At 40.8% G+C, this 24,579-nt stretch overlaps 1 protein-coding gene across 1 annotated transcript; it reads right to left on the reverse strand.

Moving 5' to 3' along the window:
- Positions 1–767: 767 nt before the first annotated feature.
- LOC131276125 (olfactory receptor 14C36-like) lies at positions 768–1,706 on the reverse strand. Its single transcript, XM_058288531.1, has one exon. The coding sequence runs from the start codon at positions 1,704–1,706 to the stop codon at positions 768–770; it is 939 nt and encodes a 312-aa protein (XP_058144514.1).
- Between the last annotated feature and the right edge of the window lie 22,873 nt (positions 1,707–24,579).

Consider the following 24,579-nt stretch of genomic DNA (forward strand, 5'->3'; position numbering starts at 1 on the left):
TTTGAAAAAAGTCAAAGATAAACAGGAAAGCATAAAGACTGGGAGGGAAAGACCTACTTTTCTTAGCATGGGAGGTGAACATATAGAAAGACTTTTAGAATTTATTATAGAGTGATTCTTGATACAATGGCAAAAAAATGTACAAAGCAGGAAGGTTTAAGGCATGTCCTCAAAGAAGGGAGCTGCTGACTTTCTGGCATAATTTCCTCTGACCAACTTTCCTATTTTATCACTGGGCACTTGGATAAAGAAACAAACAAACAGAAAAAAAATCAAGCCAGCTATTGTCATTAGGAATATTCCCCTCCACTTCAGTGTTTCCACACCTGCCTCCTATTGTCACCTGTACCTGAGATATGAAGCATTGTCACCACTGCAGGGCTTACTGCCTGCAGAATCCAGATGATCTTGACATTGTGCATGATTGTTTTGTAAGCTTACAACCTCTCTATTAAAAAAATATGTAAATATTATTTAGAAAAGCAAACACCTGACTTCCTCTTGTGTTTAATGTTGGCTCTGCTTGTCTCTCTCCTGCACTCCCTATTACAGTTTCAAGGTTTACAAAGTATTAGGTCACTGTGAAATTTTGCTTTTCTCCTACATGCTGTTAATTTGGCTTGAACAACAACATCAAAAAATCAGTACAAGACCAAGATACAGTTTTAAGTACTAATGAATCACAGGTAAACAGGAATTCTTTGAAACACTAGTCTGAGAATTGTTTTTTTTTTCATGATTGAAAAATTCAGTTTCAAACAATTATGCTATCTTTCCCCTGAATAAAGCTTTCTCTGCATAACTCTCTTTGCAGCCTCCTTTATCTGCTTGTTTCTAAGACTATAGATTATAGGATTCAAGAAAGGAGGGACTATAGAATAGAACACAGAAGAGAGCATATCCTGAATTGTGGGTGAGCTGGAGGTTGGCTTCAAATACACAGCAGCACCTGAGCTGAGAAAGACGGTCACCATGAGGATGTGAGGGACACAGGTAGAAAAAGCCTTCCCTCGCTTGCCCCTGGTTGGGAACTTAAGCACAGTAGAAAATATGTGATAGTAAGACATGATGATGAAGGCAAAGCAGCCACCAGCAATCACCACTGAAGAGATGAAAATTAAAATTTCATTGTTTAAGGTGTCAGAGCAGGAGAGCTTCAGTAGAGGGGGGATGTCACAGAAGAACTGATGGACCACGTTGGACTGACAGAAGGGCAACTGGAATGTGTTGCCAGTGTGGAGTCCTGAGTAGGCCAGACCACTGAATACAGAAGCCAGAGTCATCTGGACACACACCCGAGGGTTCATGACCACAGGGTAGTGGAGGGGCTGGCAGATGGCCACATAGCGGTCACGGGCCATGACGGTGAGGAACAGCAGCTCTACTGTAGCAAATGCAACCACAAGGAAGATCTGAGCTGCACATCCAGTCATGGAGATTGCTGTGTTGTCAAGCAGGAAGATGGCACATGCTTTCGGGACCGTGACAGAAATGTAGCACATGTCTAAGACAGACAGATTTCTAAGGAAGTAATACATGGGAGTGTGAAGTTTCCAACTGAAGGTGATTCCTGTGACAATGAGAAGATTCCCCATCAGGGTTGCCACATACATCAGTACAAACAGCATGGCATGTAAGACTCTGAGCTCCCACACATCAGAAAACCTTGTAAGCAGGAATTCAGTCACTGTGGTGGAGTTGGGCATCTTAAGAAAGTTCCCTTGGCCATGAAGAGTCAGACAAATAATCCCTAAAACACATGGAGGATTCAAATGTTGAAGAAATTAGCCTAAGCACATTTATTGTCTCACATTAATCCATTTATAGTCTATTAAGTTGTTTTGGTCAGTAAGTTATAACATGTTTCCTTATTTTCCTTTGTTCTCCCTGCTTTTTACACTTGTTTCCAGAATAGGGGTAGGAGTAAAATATAATATTTACAAGCTTTTCCATATGTTTGCATATATTTCTATTACTAGTTATAAAATGGATCTACTGGAAGTTAAAGTTTTGCCTAGAAGATTAAAAAGACTATAGGAAATTTCTGTGATCCCTATCTCATTGGTAATGTTCCATGAATGCTAATTGTGAAAAAAATGATGACTTTGTAGAATCTGAGTAGAGTTCAGAGGGTATTGTTTATTCAGAGCCTATGAAAATATTATAATCAATTATAATCCAGTCCATGACCACTAAATTGTTCCCATTAAATACCATCATACATTTCTCATGCTTCTTTATGTATTCCTTGCAGTTACATTGGTGTTTAGTTTTCTCTTTTCAAAAGAATCACTCACAACTCATGAAAGGTATATATTACCCATGAGGAAAATATTTATATATTAATAAAATGAGGTTCACTAAATTTGATATGATTTTTCTTCTGTGTGGTGTCAAATACTGTTATTTTTTCCTGTAAAACCTGAAAATATTTCAGAACTTGTATAATCTGATTTTATAGAAAGGCATTGCTTGATGTGTGGGTCATTAATGAATGTTATGCTCACACCTGATTCCTTCATAAAGTTTCTGTTCACAGTCACCCTTAGCAAACCTTGCTTAACCCTCAAGGGCAGAATGTTTTCTTCTGAAGTTCCTTCAGCTTTGAATCATATTTTAACTCATGTCATAAAAATGGGAATGGCTTTTCTTGTTGCCTTGAAATTGCAGAATGTACCTTTCAGACTTGCTTATCCAGCCTCTCTAACCCTCAGTGTTAATGCTCTTCACCCTTCTGCTCTGTGCCTGACAAATGTAACTACTTCTAGATAAGCTCTGCTCCCTGGAAGAAGCCTGTCACTTTCAGACTGACCTCCTGAGCTGAAAGGGTGGGGTAGGTGGGGTGGGGGTTATATGCAGACCTCGTATTTTTTGTTTGTAATATTTAAAAGAAAATAAAGAAGATAAATAAATAAATAAATGGCTAACTCCAAGTCATGGGAAAAAAAAAAAGAACAAAAGCTTTCTGTCTCTGCTCCTCTTTATCTCAGGGTCTTTCAAAAAACTATTTCAATAAGTTATTATTCTTGTTTTATGCTGACAAGTTTACTGAAAACTTAGTGATAGCACTGTATGATGACTGATTAAAAATAGCTAATGTCACTATAAGAAGCTCTAACCTATTGAAGTCAGTTTCATGCAGAAGTTGAGATCTTAAAATAATTACTTCATTTTTTCCATCACTAAATTCTGTATCAGACTTCTACAGTATTACAAAAATGCAAGAGAATTTCATTGTTGGAACATAGAGTGAACATTTTATTTATTATTTCACCATCACCAACCAATTGTAGGGTTCTATCTTGAATTTATAATGTGTCTGCAAAGCAGAGTTAAATCTTTGCAGACTATGGATGTATTTATATCTTCACTCTGCCATTTATTTGCTATGTATGAAGGTTTCATATATATCTTTGACTCTCAAATGTATAGAAATTTTGTAAAAAATACCTACTTCATGAATTTAATATGTGTAAAAGTATTAGAGATTCTCCTAATGGTAGCAATGCTAATTAAAAAGTAAACCAATAATAATACATTTTAAAAAGGGGTGGCTAAGCACTATATTTCTTCCATCTCAAATTCCTGTTGCTTCTATTATTTCAGAAGCAAATAATGAAGTAGAGGGATGCCACCACTCTGAATTTTATAATGCAATTTTTAAAAAAAGAAGTATGTTAACATAAAATTTTATGCACATGTAAATAGATTGTTAACAAGACTACTCTTAAGTAGTATATAGGGTACAGGAGGGTAACTTGCAAAGTGATGGGCTCCTGGGATAACTAGGTTATTGCACAGGTGTTATATGCATCAAATTGTAAAAAAAAAAAATGAGTTTTGCCTTTTCTGTAAAACTTAATTAGAAGATGTATTTTGGTAATTAATGTATTAATTTGTTTCTTTATTGATTGAGACATTCTTCTAATGTTTAAATTATTTAAAATATCTGCCTTTAAAGACATTTTAGGGTGAATTATGTGCAGGAAGTTGTCTGGAAGTTGTGGAACTCAAGTATGAACAATGCTTACATGGTTTTTATGATATGTTGTGAGAAAATCCTAGAATTGTAACTGCAGTATAAGGAGTCATGTACATATTTATTTTTATGGCAAGGATTCACTTATTCACTACATACTACCTATTGCATCTAGTAGAGAGCAGGGTAAAGAGAAAATAATACAAAATTAATTATTGAAATTAATTGATTTTCAAAAGTACACATAAAACATTGATAATATTCTTTTTAGATAAAACACATCCCATTGGAATTAGATCTGTTTAAGTATAAACTTTTTCTTGTCTTTATTTATGTTTAAGTATAAATTGAAATTAGCATTCTGCCTACTGAAGCTCTGGTCAGTGTGCAGAGCTGCCCCTGCCCCTGCTCCATCTGGTGCTGCACTTCTTTGCATCCATGAACATCTATCAATTCTGCTAAAGCTGCTTGAACTGAGTTTATTTCATTGGATGAAAAAGAAGTTTGTCTCATTTTGTGAGTTTTATGTATATAAATTTTTAATCATAGATCCCTTGAAAGTTTCTCTGAAAAAATAAACTAAGCAGAGCAGGAAAGAAATGCAGAGAATTCTTGGAGGGAAGGGAAGGAAAGAAAAAAAACAGTTAATAACAACAAATTCTCAAATGTTAATTACTTACACTGGATTGACACATCATGGTTTTTGATAAGGGTCCACTGATGCTTTACTTCAGGGCAAGGATGAGTGGGCATAGTTGGTAGAGATGACTGACATCCTATTTGGAAGCTTTCTATGGTAACAAGAACTTTTGTGTTAAATTTTATATCCAAATGGAGGTCTCCAATAGCATCATAGAAAACCCAAAGGAGCCCAGATTTGGCACCAATAATAGCCAGTGCCCACGGGTAATTTCAAAGAGATAATCGCTTCTAGATGTTGGGGAACAAGACCCAATTAAAATCTGTCCATGAGCAGCACTTGTATTTAAGATATATTAGTGTATTTGAATGTAGAAAATGGTGTAGATTAAATGGATAATCAGAAAGAAAACCACAGTTCTCCTAATATTCTCAGTGCTCTTAAGGTGAAATGCCTGTGGATTTTAGGGAGTAAGGAGCAGAGAAGACCCAGAGCCTGTCCTCAGCCCAATCCCAGGACACCAAGGTTTCCTGCTCACCTGGAGGGTTTTCCTCTTAGGAACAGAGTGATATTCACTAGTCAAAACAACTCATGGTATTGTTAGGGATGGTGATACAGTCTTTCTGAAATTATCCAAATTATGAGCCTGGTGCCAAAGCCAAGCACAGCGGCCTGTAGCTGGGTGATCCTCATCACATTGCTTTATCTCTAATTACTCAGTGGCTCACATGTTAGCACCTTAACAACAGTGTCCACCCTCATGTGCCATTTGAGGGTAGGGCTAAATGGAACATGTAACCACTTAGACTAGTGCCCAGTGCAAAGTGCATGCATATTAGGAAGGACTATAATAACTGTTCAGTCTTCACAGTCATGGTATCGGAGGGTCATTTTTATCATGTTAGGAAAATGAAAGTCTCAATATGTTTCTTAGAGGTGCTATGTACCTTTGTGTCATTGATTTCCAGCTTAATTCAATTGTACTTAGACAACATGCACTTTTTTATATCAAACAATTCAACATACACTTGAATGCACTTTCTAGCTCAGTAGGAGCTAGTCAAATATATTATTCAAAACTTTTGTACCTTTCCTGATGGCTGTCCCATGATGATTATGCTGGCTGAATTGTTTTTACATATCCAGGTATAATTTTGGGTATTTTAAGTTATACTTTGTGCTATAACATGTTAAGCATTATATATATTTAAGTCATGATAATAGGTGAATATAAATTTAGCATTGTTTTGTCTATCATGATGCAAAATAATCTTGATATTGAGCCATACATCTCACCCTAAGGTGTACTCTGTTTAGTGAGAATGTAGCCTTTGATTTTTTCAAATTGTATGTATCCCAGAAAATCATGTTCTTAAGCGAATCTATTCCTCTGTGTAAACCCATTGTAAATAGGATATTTTGATTAGGTTGCTTCAGTTTGGGCATGGTCCAGTGTGACTCTGAATTCTTTTACAGAATTCCTTTATAAACAGGATGAATATGCAGTTAAGGAAAGAAAACCACAGAATCAAGAAATGGGAAGGAATTAAGGCTGGAAAAGAAGAGAGAGACCAGCAGATGCTGACATGCTCCTTGTCACATGACAGTGTCCAGAACTGCAGGCAAGTGGTTTCCCAGAGAAAACATCTCTTGATGATGCCTTGACTTTGACATTTTTCTCAGTCTCAAAACTGCAAGTGTGTGAACTAATAAATTTCCATTGTTAATGGCCAATCCATTTTATAGTATCCAAAAGAGCAGCTTAGCAAACTAAAATGCAGCAACGTAGCCACAGCAGCTTTTTGTTTGTGTTTAATTTATATACATATAAATATATCTCTATGTCTATTTCTATATCCGTATTGTTTTAAATTTATCAATGTATACAGTTTGAATATATTTCAAAAAGTCTTTTTTATCCACAGAAAGGTCTTGGATATACTTTAAGTCTTATATAGGTAAATAATAAGGTGAAGATGGAATTAATACTCTAAGTGCAGTTTCTTCAAAAGGTATAGGTTCAACTCTGCCATCAGGATGCTAGATTTAAAATTTGGAAATATCATTCATTGATATCCCATCCCTTCAAGAATCAACACCTTCAACTAATTATTTATGGGATCATTGATTTATGGTGTCTTTAGTTAGGCATTCACATTTTCTGGAATTTATAATGATTATATGTATGAGACTTGGTCTTATAGTAATATACTCAGCCTCCAGAAATAGAATGATTGTTTTTGTTTTCTTTTGGTAGATGTCTCCTATCACATTAAAGATATTTCATTCACTACTCCCCCCCCACACACACATGGCTCCCTTGTCTGTCTGCTTGTTGTGTTGCTCATATTCTTGACTTAGGAAGCACGAGGAACAGAACTGGGAACCTTCAGGTGGGAGGCAGGCACCCAGCTTCTCGAGGCACAACTGCTCCATCCATTCATTTTTCATTTTTTTCAATTTTTTTCTTTTTGTTTTTTCTGTATTTTACTTGTTTCCCCTTTTAATTTATGGTTTTACCTACAGTCAATGGGAATATTATGTAAGTTTTCTCCTTTATTTATTCTGTTGAAACCACATTTCATGAGGGTCTTAAATGAAATATAACAGTCACCTACAGAATCTCACTTCAATCAAGAAAGGAATATAGACACACAAAAAATAAAATAACTGACAAGGCCTAATCAAGTGATAATAAAAGAAATCATTGGTGTCATTGTCCACTTTCCATTGAGATAATTGGAACAAGGTCCAAATTGGGGGTCATAATTAAGTAAAATTAAAGGGCGAGATAGTTTGGACATTGCTGGGAGGGTCACTGTCTTAGTTTGCCAAAGGCTGCTGATGCACAAATCTGGGAGGTTGTGGTAGCAGTGGGGAGAACCTCCAGGGCCAAGTCACTCATGGGAACCCAGAGAAACCTAGCAGGGAAAAGGGGTGGAGTGGACAGCAGTGCTATCACCAACCCTGATCTGGCCCACACTGAGCTTAATCCCCTGACATGGTGCAGACAGCTGCTCAGCTGCTCTATGGCCCATGTGGCCTGGTTTAATTAAAATAAAACAGAAGGAGGTGGGGCAAGATGGCATCTGAGTGAGTGCACCTCATAATTTCTCCTGCAAAGAAGCGGCTGAGTAGGGTCAAAGTCCTGGTGGAGTGGGCCGCTTTGGGGGCTTACAAGGCAGGAAGTGTCTGGACGTCGATTTGGTAAGACAGTGACAGAAGAGATACTTGCAAGAGGTAGAATTTTGGGTCTCTGACATAGAGGTCAGAAGTTGTGGGCAGGATTCTTCCCCCTAGGGCTGGCAGCCTGGCCATGGCAGAGAGCCGACTCAGTAAGGTGACACAACAAAAGGAAGGGAGATAAGTAAGAACACAGAAGAGCCCACATAGAGTTGAGAGCAAGCAAGGCGTGCAGGGGTGAGGAGGGGAAATAAAGAAATACAGACACAGAAGAACGTAGAGTGAATGGACAGAGAGCAGACAGCACACAAAAAAAGCCGCAAATGCAGGGGTGGTAAGAAAAAAAAAAGAAAAAAAAATACTAATAAGGAAGGTTCCTGATTCTCCTGACAATGCCAGATAACAGAGTTTTTCAACTATGGACCTGGAGAGACCATCAAATCTAATAAAAGCCTTTTGCAAAGAGAGAAATTTTAAGATTTCCTGTGGCTTTACATGTTATCTGGAATAATGTTTAATTGCCTAAACTGTCTATCAAGCATCTAATCTTGGAAGTTATTTTAGAATTCATGAAATCAATGGACAATTACATACTTTCTATTTTAGATAAATTAAGAATTTTGTTACGCTATGATGTTAGCACATGCATATTTAACTCAACCTTTTGTTTTGATCGCATTGCACTCTGTAACCTTTCTGTTTTTCAGATAATTCTGAAAAAAGGTCAGTTGTACAGGAATGGGGGGGCTTGAGAAGTCAGCAGACCTGGAGCCAAGTTCCTGGGCCAGAGCAAAGGGGAGGAGAGGACAGAAGGGGCAGAGCTGGGGGCAGAGAAGCACCACTCTGACAGGACTTACATTGTAAAAATTTAACTGCTTTCAAAGAACCAACTTTTGGCTTTGTTCTCTTTACTATTCTTTTCTTCTTTACTACTGTTTTTTATTTCATTAATTTCCCCTTCAAAATCAAGAAATGACAGAACTAAAAGGACAATTAGATAAATTCCTAATAGAGATGTTAGCATACCTCCCTTAGCAACTGAGAAAACAAGCATACAAAAACATCAGTAGGGATACAGAAGAGTTGACCAATGCAATAAATATGTTACCCAAACGTATTCTGTACCCAACAATTGTACAATATAGTCTTTTGAATGCACATGGACCATTTACAAAAATGAACTGTGTGCTAAGACCTAAAGCAAATTGCAAAGTACTGAAATCATACAGAATATATTCTCTGACCAGAGTGCAATGAGGTGAGAAAGAAAAGGAGTAACCAGAAGACTTCAAAATATCTTAAAATTAAGATACTTCAAAACAACCTTTAGTCAAAGAAGAAATCACAGTGGAAATTAGAATATAATTTGAACTGAATGAATATGAAAATGTTATGCCTCAAAACTTGTGGTAGCTAATAGCAGCTAAAGTTGCACATGGAGGGCAATTTAGACCTTAAATGTGTGTATCAGAGAAGAAGGAAGGCTGCGATCAATGATCCATCCATCTTAAGGAGAAAGAAAGACATCTCACATGATAAAAGAACAGCAAATGAATCCCGCGCCCCCCCCCCAAGGGAAAAAAGAAAAAAATAGAAGGGAGGGAATAATAAATACAAGTGCAGACGCCTTTGTTAGGAACACTTCTTAGCAGCAGTAGCCTTCGCTGCCACACAATCCAATTGGCCAGAACCTAATCCCATGAAGACATCAAGCTGCAGAAAGTGTGCAGTTATGTATTCCTAACATGCAGAAATACTATTGTTAAGGAAAGGGAGAGCCAATGCTGGTGACAATTAATCTCCACAGATGTGTTAACTAGACACCCCTGTTAGGCACCCACGTGGAGATGCTGAGTCTGAATATAAGAATCAGGAGCCTAGGGAGTTGATTAAGCGGCAGGTGTGGATGTGGAAGTCAGGAAACCACGACATAAGGCAAGATCATGGGGGAGTACACAGAGAGACGGGAAAAGGGGCCAACACTCAGAGGATTCGTGTAAATTCCCAGCATAATTATGAGGTTAAAGGGAATTTGGATTTTTAAATCCTTGTGCAAAACTGCCCCTCAGCGAGGTTGTTCCTATTGAAAACAGAAGTATATGAAACTATTTCCCCTCACCCTTTCAAGAGTAGAGAGTATTATTTTAAAAAAATATTTGTTACCAATTTGGTAGAAGAAAACTCTATCTTTGTGTTTTAGTTTTTAAATTCCTTTTGAGATCCAGCCTATTTTTTTCTTATTTATTTGTCAATTGTCTTTCCCTTTGGTGAAATGGCTATTTATGTGATTTTTCTCTTCTAGTATTATGGTCATCTTTTACTTATTGATTCCTATATGTTCTTTATATATTGACTATATTAACCTTTTGTCTTCTATACTGTAAACTATTTTCCCAATTTGTGGTTGGCATCTTGTTTATGGTTGTAAATTTTATAGCTTCAAATCTATCACTTTACTTTTATGATTTGTTAACTTGTGTTTATAATTTGAATAACTTTTCCTACTCCCAACTTGGAGAAATTTGTGTCTATTTTTCTGGTAAATTTTTAGAGATTCATTTTTATATCTAATTATTTTATACATTGTAATTATTTTGATATATGGTCACCTCTTTAGTTCACTACAAACATTTGAACACTTTGTAACTTCTTAGAAAAACAGACTGGAGATATTCATTTGTTAAGAAATTTCATAATGAGCCAAATGTCAGAGTCAAAGTTAGGTTTGCTTGTTTGTTTCTCCAAACTCCATTCAGTACTGGTGAAGACACCAGGTTTGTAAACTGTTCAGTTTAGTAAAAGTGAAATGAGGCTGCATTCGTATTTTAAAACCATTCTTGACCTTAAGCTGCTGAGAAATAAAAAGCATAACCTTGCTAAAATATCTAACAAGTCACGCCTGCCCCCACTTCTGTGGATCGGCCTGTGAGGGCATGGCCTTGCAGGAGAATATTAAGTAAATGACCCCTTCACCCTGTTTCTGTAAATTAGCCGGTGAAAACATGGCTGGGTAGAAAGATATCACACGAGTGACTCCCTCGCTCCCCCACTCCTATAAATCAGCCTGAAACCCTGCAGATGCATTCTGCCCCTGTAACCCCCCTGCTCGCCTATCAACACAGTAGCCAAAGAGCAAAAGTTATGCTGATCCCACCTGAAATCCCATATGAACCTATGAAAACTGAAAAACAGGACTCAGAATGTGGAGCTTGACTCTCCTCTGCACCTGGTATAATAAATCTGTTCCTCCACCTCTCTGGAGTGCCGCTTTTGGGTCTTTCTCCAGTTCAGAACTTCCGAGTTTGCTGATGTGGGAGGAGTGGGGTGAAGGGGGTGCGGAGTACATAGGGACCTCTTATATTTTTTGAGTGTTATACTTAAAAAAAATAAAGAGAAAAACAGTACATAAGTAGATAACAAATTTTAAAAAATTTAAATGATATCCTGGAAGGTTCTTTGCAAACCACAAAATAAATAAATTCTCCTATTGCAAAGGAATAATTGCAATGATCAGGTTTTTTTTAATGAAGCAGGTCAGTCCCAGGGTAGACTTTGACAACCAGGGCAGTGCTGAGCCCTTTGAGTCACACGGTTGCTGTTGAGCCACTCAAGCCACTGGTGCTCTCGGTGATGCAACATGAGCTAAATTCACACACTTTTCTTTCTGTCAAAGTTGAAAGCAATTTGTGTGAGCCTTTTCTTTGATTTCAAGATATGCTCTCAGCCTCCCCTCCCTCCAGGAAAAGATGTAAAAACACAAAACACACCTTTAATAAATCCACTTTCTTCTTGCTTCCAAGTTTGGATCTGAATCAAGGACATCAAAATTCCGTGGAAGATGTCATCTCATTTATTTCCAGGAATTTTTTTGTTTAGCAGAATGATATGAATTTTATGATGACACACATATTTCTTCTTACTTAATAATGTGTTATTTATGTGATCTTTGCTATTTTCAGGAGCTATGGCAGTTTCATATTCTCTTTAAATGTGGTTTAACCATTGGAAAATATCCTTTTCAAATGACTAAATAGTTTGAAATAGAGTTACCTCATTGGTGCATTCCTATTTCTCAATAATTTTTCTGTATATATTTTTACAGTTAGATAAAGGGTAGTAAACTTAGGTTTATTTGTGAAAACACTCAAATGACTGTTGTAATAAACAGCATTTTTGTCAACTTAAAGACATCCATTAAAAAGTCACTTTCTAATGCATATGATTCAAAACTTCCATTTATATTTAAATGAATGATGGATACTTGCAATACATTAGTTAATGATTTCTTTTTTTAAATTCAGCTCAAGATGACCTAATCAATTAAGGATTTTAAAAAATTCACCAAAATTATAGAAAATTCCTACTTCAGGGCATTCTATTAATAAGACGTAAATAACAGGATAATTTTGTCAACTCGTCATAGGCTTCTTAAGCACAGTTTTCCAAAATATTATTCAATGAGCTAAGAATTGAATAATCAGTGATTTTCTGGAAGTCCATTCTGATTGTAAGTGTTTACTCTAAACAGCCTCTTCAGAAACAGTAATTTCAATGTAGGTTGCCACTTACATGAATCTTCCTATTTCATTTTTGTGATCACAACTTATAAATATTTTAATGGTAACAATTTTTATTAAGCATTCCAATACTAGCATGTATATTTATTTACATATCTCTTCACATACTGACTCAGAAATCCATCATTATTCATGTTTGATAAAACAATGTGGGTTGTCTCTAAAATATGTTTCTTGAAATTCATTCTTTGGAGCTTGCTTTTAAATAGGTACCTAGGTCTTTTAAGAACTTTTCTTAGATGGGATTGAAAATGGGCCCACACTCTACTAAATGCCATTCTCCAGTGGACAGGATTTTAATGAGGCAGCAGTGACATTTCTTGTATTGGGCTGAAAGACATGGTTCTCCAGCTAGTGGGCTTCTTCTCTGGCCCAAATTCATATATCCACATGAGAGTGTAGGCTCACAATTTCTATATGGGATTCTCTTAGCCTTTTAGCATTACGTTTCAAGGGAAAGCTGCCAAAACGTTGAGAAATGGAATTTATTGTAAAAGCCCAAGGCTCCGGGAGCAAACCAGAGAATACCTATCTGCAGCACATGCATTAGCTCAGTGCTATCCACACTTTTTAAAAACGTGAACCACAATAAGAAATACACAGTACATTGTAACAGGCAATACTATCTAAACTTTCCTGATCTAATACATTCTAGCTAAGCCCAGTAAATTAATTTCATGAGCCTCTAATGTGACTTGATCAATTGTAGTTAATAGCTACTCAAATACCACATCCAATAAGTATACAGCAGGTTATTTGTCTCTCAGGTGTGACAGATATAATGAATTCTGCCGCAGAAGTAAGAAACACTTTATTTGAATTCCGAAGGAGGACAAGGGTCAAAAGGTCTAAATTGTTTTTGTCTGCTGCCTGCTATTGTGCCTGGTGGTTAAAAAGTGTCCAGAGAAAAAAACTTTTTAAATGTTATTATGATATGTGTGCATTCAAAAGAGTACACACATCTCAGTGACATTTATTTTATTGAGAGAATGTTAGTGTATTCAAAGAATATGAATTAAATTTATACAAAAAAGATTTGCTGTCATATTAGACAAATGAAGTTTACTGTGGCAGAGAATCATTCTTCTTAATATTACTGAGATATAAAGTATTAGAAATTGTATTAATGGCGCTATACTGAAGAACAGATGAAGACATGTAACTTGCAGTCCATTGCTCTTAGTCATTCCAAATTAAAATAGTATCATTGGCTGGCCGGCTGCTTTATAAAAATTATTTTTAGATAAGGAGTAATTTCTTCAGATATAATCTTACAAAAAAGAGAGCAATAAAAATTAAATGAAAACAGAAGCCTGCCCTCTTCATGACTGTGATTCATGGAACCCTTACTACTCTCGGATTATAGCTTGAAAATCATTGGTTCCGAACAATATCTAGAGATTATCCTATGATTTTCTCATTGTGCACACAGAAGAGCAATCAAAATAGTTCCCACTCAAAAATATCGTAACTATTTACCTACCTATATTGCACGCTAGCTCCCATTTTCACTTTGAACTGATTTGGGGAAGATTATCCCTGTTCCTTGCTCGTGCACTTGCAATAAACCACCTTTGCACTGAGCAACATGATTTTCTTTTGCGGTGAGATTTGGTGGGCAGTTGTATTCGAAATAGCTATGTTTAGGGGACCAAAATTGACTTCACCTCTTGATGGAAGGAACAGTAAATTCACTTTGCAAAGGGATTGGAGGAATTTGTGTTCTCATCACAAGCTTCCACCAAATCTATTATTATTTCTTGCCTTATTTCTTATCATGTGCTTATTTTGTAGTTTACCAGTATCCATTTCTCTGAAAGAGTAAACATGAAATTGTATTCGTTTAAAAATGTTAATATTTCATTAATTTCAGTTAAAACATGAGTGTTACTTTTACATAAAATTCCTAGATTTTTCTATTCTAGGTTTATAGCAGAGCTCTGAATGGCTTTTGAAGATACCAAAAACGTACTTTATTTGCTTTGAAAGTCTTGGTTTTGGGGAACTCAGTATTTCCTGCAATTTTCAAACAAGCAATATCAATATTAGAAGTATTGCATGATGTGATCATATCAACAAATGTGATTTATGTAGCATTACTGTAATTTATAAGGAATCTGTCATGCTAATCATATTTCATCCTTTTGAATTTGTTTTTATTTGTGTTGTTATAATAGTAATACTGGAAAATTCGTTTTTGGCAGTGACTGCCCTATAAGATTGATAGCTTGGCTTTTCATTATAGAAAAATAATCACCGGCTAAAATAAGATAGGCCCAGTCTATGCTAGCTAGAATCTTCTTCACACAGCACAGCGCCCTATAGTAGGTTAGTTTACAAGAATGACGTTTATATGTTGCTTGCCTCAACAGGGGTGATTTCATGACTATTACAGCTTTTAATGTAACCCTTAAAGTCTCTTTTTCCTAACGTGTCATTTATTGGTAATTTCTCCAGGACTACAAATCTCTGAAATTTGATTCTCTCTTATTTTCTATTTTGGGCACTGAACTACTGTCATAACCAAATTGTACCCATAATTGACTTACAGATAGGTGTGTTACTTTTGGAATTATCGTTGAATGGATTCAAATTTTATTTTACACAGTTCACATAACGCTGAAACTTAAAATTGTAGACATAGAGAACATTTTTAAATACTTTGGCCACTTTTTCAGGAAGTGAAAGAAATTCCAAGAAGGATGATTCATTACTACAACTACTACAGAATATAGAGCCATCTAACAATCAGATTGACACCTTTCCATTTTTTCCGTTATAGAAATACCATCATTATTTATTTTCATCATCTCTCATTTCCTAAATTGTCTTTAGTTACCTGTACTACTCAAGGAACTGACTCTGAGCACCTCCTGTCCATCCTGAGGGCAGAGACAGGAAAGTAAGGAGGTGCATTAGCTGACAAGAAACTCAGACAGGAATTAGTAGTTCAGTTTTATTTTCTGCAGTAACAAGCCTTTAAGTGCAAACAAAATTAGTGGGACAACAGCACCCACCAGCTACTACAGGCAAAAATCTGGCTTCAATCACGAAGGGGCATCTACTCCAGGAACCAATGCCCTAGGGAAGGACACACTGCCTGGGAGTGGACGCAAGACTGGGCCTCAGGCCCCTTTCAGCAGCAGAGAGTTATTAAAAAACGGGGGTCCAGTGTCCTCCATGGTCCGCACCACCTCAGCAAGGTCGTTGAGGAAGGAGATGATGGAACTTTGGAGGGTGCCAGGGTCGTCAGCATTCAAATGGCTAAGAGAGTGAGAAAGAAAAGCAACTTAAAGGCCAAAGCTGGGCCTCCTTGCCTGCACTCCCTCGGCAGCTCCAGGCCCGGGCCCCTCGCTCCTGCCTTTGACATACCCTTAAAACATCTCCATGACTCGCTGACTCACTTGGCGGGCACCTGGGGCAGGTATCGGCCTGGTCATGAGCCCCAGGGCGGCCCTTTTAGGACTTACACGATCAGGTCACTGCCATCCACCCTCAGCTCCCTATGGTCTGGCCCTCTGAAGGGTGCTGTCAGCAGGGACCGAAGGGCAACCTCCGCCTCCAGGAAGGACAGGAAATGCACAGCGAGGGTGCTGGCGGGGAGGTTAAGGCACACACCTCGAGCCTCGGGCCTCCTGGACCCAGCCCGCCTCCAGGGCTCCCCCCACCCCCAGTCACCTCTTTCCACCCCTCAGGCCACCCCCAGCCCATCCCCCCAGGCCGACCCTCCAGCCCCTCCCCATCACCCTCAGCTCCGTTTTCTGGAGGGCGGCACCCCACCCTGATGGCCTCTCAACCTGCCCCCCGTCCCCCTTTCCCCCCAGTCGCGCCCTGGCCCAGATGGGCTCCTGGAAAGGATACAACTCCAGAAGTTGTTCTAGGCACGCTCCTGTGGCTCCATCCCTCCCTGAGACCTCCAGGGTCCCCTCGGCCTGAGAAGCACCCCCGGCGGTGGCGCCCTTCCCTCCTGCACCGCTGGGACCAGGGGGGCCAGCGGAAGGGCCACTGGAGGCCCGGTGGCAGCCAGGGCTGCCCTGGTTCCTCGCACCGCCCTCCACACCGCCTGCTCCTTCACCCGCCTCCATGACCTCCACTCCTCCGCCTGCCTTGGGGCTAAGAGCCTCCAACTCCTGGGTCCTCTCCGCCTGCCTCTGAGGGAGAAGCCTCGCTCAACAAGCTCCGCCCCTTGGCTTCAAGGCAGTGCGTGTTCTAGTGCGCCTGCGCAAACAGGCCCCTAGGGATGCCGCGGGGCACGTGACCGCTTCTGCTATGTTGCCCTGGCCCATGCCCTGAAACTCCATTGCTGGAACCAGACCGAGCCTCCCTCACGAAGCTTCACAGTGGAACAGGGACTTGAGATTGGCCTGGGTCTCCCAAGGCTTTTGGGGGCTCCATTGGGCACCCCTAAGTGGCTGGGTTTTCTCCTTTAAAGAAAAACTTAAGGGGGACAGTGGACTTGGCCCAGTGGTTAGGGCGTCTGTCTACCACATGGGAGGTCCGTGGTGTTTGTCCATGGTCTCCTTGACCTGTGTGGAGCTGGCCCGTGCGCAGTGCTGATGTGCGCAAGGAGTGCCCTGCCACGCAGGAGTGTCCCCCGCCTAGGGGAGCCCCACGCGCAAGGAGCGCACCCTGTTAGGAGAGCCACCCAGCGCCAAAGAAAGTGCAGCCTGCCCAGGAATGTCGCCGCACACACGGAGAGCTGACAGAACAAGATGATGCAACAAAAAGAAACAGATTCCCATGCCACTGATGACAACAGAAGTGGACAAAGAAGATGCAGCAAATAGACACAGAGAACAGACAACCGGGGTTGGGGGGGAGGGGAGAGAAATAAATAATCTTTTAAAAAGAAAGGAAAAAAAAAGAAAAACCTAAGGAAATGGTAAAATTTCTGCTTGCTTATCTCACAAAAGAGAAAATAACCCAAACTGTCCCTCTTCCTCTCCCTTTCAGCCCCCATCTTAGTCATCTTCCCCAGCCAAGGAGATCTTCTTTTCAAGGAAATCTCATTTTCACAGGCAACACAAAAGTGTAAACTGCCCAGGGTGCAAGTCAGTGTATAGGTGTGTGGGTGTTTCACCCCGGACCCTGAGCCTGGGGCAGAAGGATAAGTGCCAGGGTGAGATCCTGGCTGGGGCAGGGAGGAGTGTTCTCCTGCCTTCCTCTGTGCCCACAAGGAGTGGCATTTGCGCTTCACATACCCAAATCTCTGAGCTGGACTCTGACGGCAGGGATCTCAGGTAGGCATCAGCCAGGAAAGGGCCCAGGCATGGCACCCAACTCCAAGCTGAGGGCTGATGCAACTTCCACATCTGCAGTGAACAGAGCCTGATGAACCTATGGGACACCATCAAATATACTAATATACACACTGTAGGAGGCCCAGAAAGAGAAGGAAAACACTAAGGGGAAGAGGGACTAGTCAAAGAAATAATGGCTGAAAACTTGCCAACCTTAACGAGAGACATCAAACTATTGAAAGCCAAAGATAAAGAGAATTCCATCTACAACTGCTATCAGCTCTTCCTTTGTAAGAGACACTACATTCTTACAAGCCATGTATTTTGAGGATTCCAGTTTCTCCACTTAGCAACACTTATTTTCCGTTTTACAAAATGATAGCTGTTCAACTGAATATGAAGTGTTACCTCCTTGTGGCTTTGATTTGCATTACCCTAATGACTAATGATGTTCAGCATCATTTTAATGTGCATACTGGATGTTGGTATATCTCCACAGATATCTGTCTATTCAAATCCTTTGTTCATTTGTTAAAATATGGGGCCATTTTGTTTTACTGTTGAATTGTAAAGGCCTTCATATATTCTGGATACAAGTCTTTTATGAGACATATCATTTTCAAATATTCTCTCCCATGCTATGTGTTGTCTTTTCACTTTCTTGATGGTATCATCAACAAAGGAAAAGGTTTTAATTTTGATGTAGCCTACTTTATTTTTTCATTGTTGCTTATTCTCTTGTTATCATAGCTAAGAAACCATTGCTTAATGCAATTTCATGTTTCTTATCTCCATAAACCTGGTGCAAAATTTCTCAAGCTTTTTCTTTCAAAAGATATTTTTGTGACCACTTGCTATGTTTCAGGCCCTGTTCTAAGTACTGAGGATAAAATGATTAACAGCTAGCATGTGGCAAAGATTGCTCCCTGCTCCCCAATATTCAGGGTTTTCTCTTCTAGAAAGACTACATTTCTCAGCCACCTTTGCAATTAGATGTGGCTTTGTGAGTTCTTGCCAGTGCAATGTGAGTGGGGTTAATGTGTGTCTCTTGTAAGCCTGGCCTATAAATATTTCCCGTGGGCCTGTCTTCATGTTCTGTTATGCTTCAGCAGTTGCAAGAGAAATGGCTTCTGGAGTCTTGGCAGTGCTGGGGAAAAATGTCCTCAAGGGAGTCTGGATAAAGATTAAAGATGGATATGAATAGTTAGCATGATTCCTGTTCAATAAATGGTACTTCTGTAGCTATTATTTGGGTCTATGTGTGCCTGAGTAATCAACAGGGGTAGAAGAGAAGTAAGAATCCCCCACGTCATTCATCAGATAAATAGTGCAACTAGGACTGCACTCCTGTAGACCAAGTCTCAGACTTGATGAAGTTGGCGGTCTTTCTGCACAGTTGATCTATTGATGGACAAAAGTAATTCTAAACAAACTTAAATAATATTGAAGGGACTATAATTTGGGAATTTCTGATCTCATTAATGCAGTTTAAACCAATAGTAATATCAGAACTTTGGTTATAATGGTTATGAAATTTTTACATGGTGGATAGAACATCTTGCACTTGTGTAACACTGGTCTATCAAAGTTCTGTAACAAAGTGGCTGACTCTATCTTTGATGTTGGGTTTCTGACAGCTTTTAAGCCTCACCCTCCCCTCTTCCCCTTATGTCAATATCTGGCCAAGCTGATAAGAAAGCCCAGGTGCTCCCTGCTTTAGGGCCAGTGGGAAGTTCAAACCAAACAACTCCTAACCCACATGCAAGAGCACTTACCACAGTCTCACACACACATTGCCATAAAAGCCAAGCCAGTCTTGTTTCCCTGCTCTCAAGACATCACATTCTTGTACCTGCTTGGGAAAACTGCTTTTTCCAGAAAACCTCAAGTGAGTAATCAATACTTTCATACTTTCTTGGTGTGTAATGCATAAGGGCATCATCAGTCTTGACAACCAAAACAGATTTTGGATGGGATGCCATCCTACTTCTGTGTGATGCGCGTAACAGTTGGGGCTATGGGAGGATGTCTAACACTGTCCACCATCACGGGGAGTCTTTATTTGTCTTTGTCTCAATAACCAGCTCTTTTGCCTGCTGAAGAGCATTCACTGTGAGGTAGGGCCTGCTGGCTAGATTGTGCTTTGAACTGGGCGACATTGTGCTGCATTCACTGAATTCTACCAATCCTCTCTCATAGATTTAACCAATTTCAGCTGGAAATATGGTATTTAGGGACAGGATTATATAATTGGAACCTTCTTTATAGTGCCAGGATCATGAGCCGAAACCCTGACCAATCTGCAAATGACAGATTGAATCGTGTGTCGCAATTCCAGCATAAACTGTCCCTGACACTAAGCGAAAGGGAACAACTTTTACCTTGTAACATTTAGTGGTGTGACTTAACCTGGTGTTCACCCCATTCTACAGAGAGCTCAAGGAAAAGACCAATATCCCATGCAAAGTATGGGCCCACTAGGTCTTCCTCACTCATGTGGAGGAAGAGGAGGTGCAGCGTGGCAATCAGAGGTCACAATCCTAGGACCTTGCAAAGTGTTTCTGCTGCTGCTACCTATGCCTCTGTCTCCCAAAGGGATCCTGATCCTCAGAGTCATAGGAAAAATCACCCTTGACAGCCGTTTGGCACAGCCCAGGTGTTAATTCAGGAATGGGCAAGGGGGGAGGCCCATGATCTTACTAATACTGATCTGAAGCTCTCTGGAAGAAGAAACTTTTCAATATGATCAGGATGGAAGTTTCTCCCCCCAAAGTATACCGAGTAACCACACACACCCAGATAAACACACACACACACACATACACACACATTGGAAAAGTTGCCTGATGGTAAACCAAGTAGTGAATGGTCTTCAGGAACATTGTTGGAGAGAAGTGGGATGATTCACATCATTACTGAGACCTAAATATCATCACATTCACTCAAAAGGATTTTATGTAAAACATCCAAAATTCTAGATAATGGTGAAGAATGGAAGAGAATGGAATGAACCTCTGAATGGGGGTGGTCAAGGGGAAAGACTTGGAGGGAAACACCCTCTCTCTGCCATACAAACCACCCACAGGTGAGCCACGGGAGATAAGGAGAGGGGAGAGGTCCGTTTGGAAGACTGTTTAGGGGATATTGGTGCAATTCCCCCTAAGCACGTTGGCATTCCCCGTAACTTCCTTAACATGATACCTCTATATCAATCCAGATTTTAGCACTTTGATTAATGAGGAAAACACTAGAAAGATCCCTATTAAAATCAGGGACAAAATAAAGATATCCCTTATCAACAGTACAATTCAACCTTCTCCTGAGGGTAGACCATAAAATCAGGCAAGAGAAAGATATATGCATAAAAATATAAAGGAGGTGGTAAAAGTATCATTATTTGAGGTTGATGTAATAATACACCTAAAAAATACAATGGAATCCAACCGAAAAACTGTTAAAAACAAAATAAGAGAAACTACTAAAGTGGACCCGTACATAACTAACATGCACAATTCAAGGGCCGGCACAAAAACAAGCAATAACTAGTAAAGGTAAACAAAATATCTTTTACAATGATAAGAAAAACTATAAAGTACCCAAGAACACATTTAATAAGAAAATGGGCAAGAGAAAATGCTAGAAGCTTATTAGGGAATACAATTATTTCAATTCACATTTCTTTGATTTTGACCAAGACTAGTTTTTGCTAATATTTTTATTAGCGTTACAGTGGGACTGTCCCTCGCCATGCTGCGCCTTGTCCGTCCTCGCCCTTGTGGAGAGGTCCTTCCTCCCCACTCTAGTCCCTGCCCCTCCAACCTGTCCCGTGGTCTTCAAGTCTGAGAGGTCCCCCTTGGCGACCTGGGGCCACCACTGGACTCCAGTCATGCTGCTCAGGCCAGAGGGTTGTCATATGTGAGATGGGCCAGGTCGGTGCTGGCACAGGGCCAGCAGGGACAGGGACTCCCGAGCCCGCGGCAGGTTGGGCAGGAAGAGGTCACGTGCCCTGCTGCCTGGCCAGGAGGCTGTTTGCGCAGGCGCGCTGAGACTCCGCGGGGCAGGGGGCTGAGGAGGCGGGACTTTGCGGGGCGGCTCAGGCCTGGGGAGGAGGAAGAAGAGGAGAGACACGTGTCCTCAGGGCTCCGAGAGGCAGGAGGGCGAGCGGAGGCCATGGAGGCCAGGGACAAGGACGCGGCCGGTGGCGCAAGTGGCCCTCGCGGACTTGGAAGTGCCGGAGGTACCAATCGGCAGGCTGGACCCGGGAGTCCCGGGAGCCCTGGTGGCCCCAGCGGCGCCATTAGCGCGGGAGTCGTGGGCGCTGCAGGTGGAGGCGCTGGCCGGAGATCGCGCACACCACGTGCTTCGGCATCGGGTGGCACTGGAAGGCAGCTACATGTATTGTATCCTTGAGGCGGGGCCATCAGGGCTGTGGAGGGGGACACGTCGGTCTGGGGTGGAGGTCGGGCAGGGTGATCGGGGCACCCAGGGGATGCAGATAGGGGATCAGAGCCGGCTGGGGGCGGCTGGAAGCGACTGGCTGGAGGGAGGGGGCGCGAGGAAAGCCAGCATGGCAGGAGGAGGTGTGGGGGCGGGGGCGGGCATGGAAGGCCTGAGTGGGGAGCGGGTGAAGGCTAGGCTTGGGGGACAGCGGGGCGGGGCAGGCAGAGATGACCCAAGGGTTGACCCGAGGGAATGGACAGGGAGGTGGGCCAGGGTGTCACGTGGCCACAGGGCTGAGGTGGGAGGAAGGCTGGCCTAGGGGCACAAGGAGGCCTGGGGCCCAGGCAAAGTCGGTCCAGGCTGGTGCCTTAACCAGATCTCCTCCAGCGCCCTCAGAGGGCTTTTCCCATCCTACATCGAGGCAGAGAGTGTGCGCAGGTCCCTGATCCCCTTCCAAGGACCGCCCCTGCAGGCGATTTGGAGGGGGCTCTCTGTGACCAGCAGCTTCCTGGTGGTGTCAGTTCTGGAAGGGGCCTGGGGTGGCGATGGTAGGGGTGGGGGATGGGATGGGGGTGAGGGGGGCAGCCGGGCATGGGGGTGGTGTGGCAGCCTGGTGCAGGGCCAGTCTCACCTGAAGGATGACTCCTGAGACCAAGAGGCACCTAAATGTGAGTTCTGAAGTGGGGGCTTGGTCCACTGGGCAGAGGCTAGAATTTACAATGTTGATTTGATTTTCTTTTGTTGTTTTTTTTTTAGCAGACAGATTGCTGAATACCATGGGCAAACTCCAAATTTCTTTCACCTTCTTCCTGAAGCAGCTTTCCCTGGTGGTGCGGCCCATGAGGTGCTTAGGGCCCCTGTTTCCCACCAAGTGTCGACGCGAGGAAAGGGGGCCTGAAGCCTCACCTTGGGTCACTTCCCAGGCACTGCTTCCTTCTCTAGGGCATGGATTCCTGGAGTCTGGGCCACTTTACTTCTGCAGTCTAATTTTTTCCCCTATGTTAGCGGTTGGACGCTCCTTTTGTACCCCAGCTGCAGGAAGAGGGGCGAGCCTAAATGTTTGTTATTGCAGAAAATAAAAGTGAGTTAACTCTATTCTATTTCCAAGTTTCTTTTCAGTGACTGCGTGATCAAATTTTCTTCCCTTTTTCCTTTGGTTCAAGGGAAGGTTCTGGGATTCAGATATTCAGGATGGTACAAGGTAATGAGGACAATTTAGATATGTAAGGAAATGAAAATCAATTATGCCCTGACATTCAGCATTAACTACACTGAGGGTCTTCTTACTTTTATAATTGTATTAAGACACTAAATGCATAACAATCATGTATAATGTTTACTGCTTTGAAAGGTTAGGATTAAATTTTTCCCTGCATTTTTTTTTCCATTTAGTTTATGACTTTTCTTCTTGCCAACATTTTTTTAAAAACACTACTGAATATATTGAATATAAAGATGCATTATAAGGTAATTGTTGAATACTTTAAATTGTCTTCAATTTTTCCTTATTATAGGTAATGATTCATGGAATTCTTATATATAGATCTTTGCATGGATGGTTATTTTCTTAAGATAGATTCTGAAAGATAGACTTCCTGAGTTAAACATTTACATGTCTATTTCCTTATTTATTTAGTGCGCTTTTAAAATGGAGGCGAACCTCACCTAACAAAAAAATAACTCTTCTAAAGCAAATAATTAAGTGTCACTTAAAAAGCTGACAGTGTTGGGAATGTCCCAAACACCTTCATCGTCCCCAAATAGAAACCCTGTACCTTTTAGGCAGTAAGCAGTTACTCCGCATTCACACACCAGCCCCCGCCCCCCGCCCCCCCCTCCCCCCCCGTACCTGGCATCCAACGAGCTGCTTTTTTCTCTGTGGATTTACATATTCTGGATATATCATATAAAGGAAATCGCGCAATTGGTCACTTCTTCCATTTAGCATGTTTTCAAGCTTCGGCCACCCTGTAGCACGTGTTCTTTTATATGCCTGCGTAATACTCTATCATTTGTGCATATAGCACAGTTTGGTTAGCTATGAATCGGCTGATGGATATCTGGGTTGCTTTACCCTTTTGGTTACGGTGACTAGCGCTGCTCTGAGCCTGTGTGTATGTGTATTTGTTTGAGTAGCTATTTTCGATTCTTTAGGTATATGTCCAGGAGTGTTACTGCTGCATCATATGGTAATTGTCCATGTAATTTTTAAGGAACCCCCAAACTGTTTTTATAGTAACTGAACTATTTCACATTCTCAACAGCAAAGAAGATGTTTTTGATAACTTATTCAGTCTCTATCTGTTATAGGTCTGATTAGAATTTCTTTTCTTAGTCAGTTTTGGCAGTTTGTGTATTTCTAGGGATTTGTTCTTTTTATATAGGTTATCTAATCTGTTGGTATACAGTTATTCAGAGTATTCTTACACTCCTTTTTATTTCTCTTAACTTTGTTAGTGATGCCCCTAATTTCATTTTTTATTTTAGTTATTAGGTTTTTTCTTTTTTTCAAATGGTATC

The sequence above is a fragment of the Dasypus novemcinctus genome, chromosome 26 (assembly GCF_030445035.2).
Source record: "Dasypus novemcinctus isolate mDasNov1 chromosome 26, mDasNov1.1.hap2, whole genome shotgun sequence".
NCBI lineage: Eukaryota > Metazoa > Chordata > Mammalia > Cingulata > Dasypodidae > Dasypus > Dasypus novemcinctus.

What these genes read in the sequence shown, in the direction of transcription:
- LOC131276125 (XM_058288531.1), bottom strand. Translation starts at nt 1,706, where the DNA reads ATGCCCAACTCCACCACAGTGACTGAATTCCTGCTTACAAGGTTTTCT.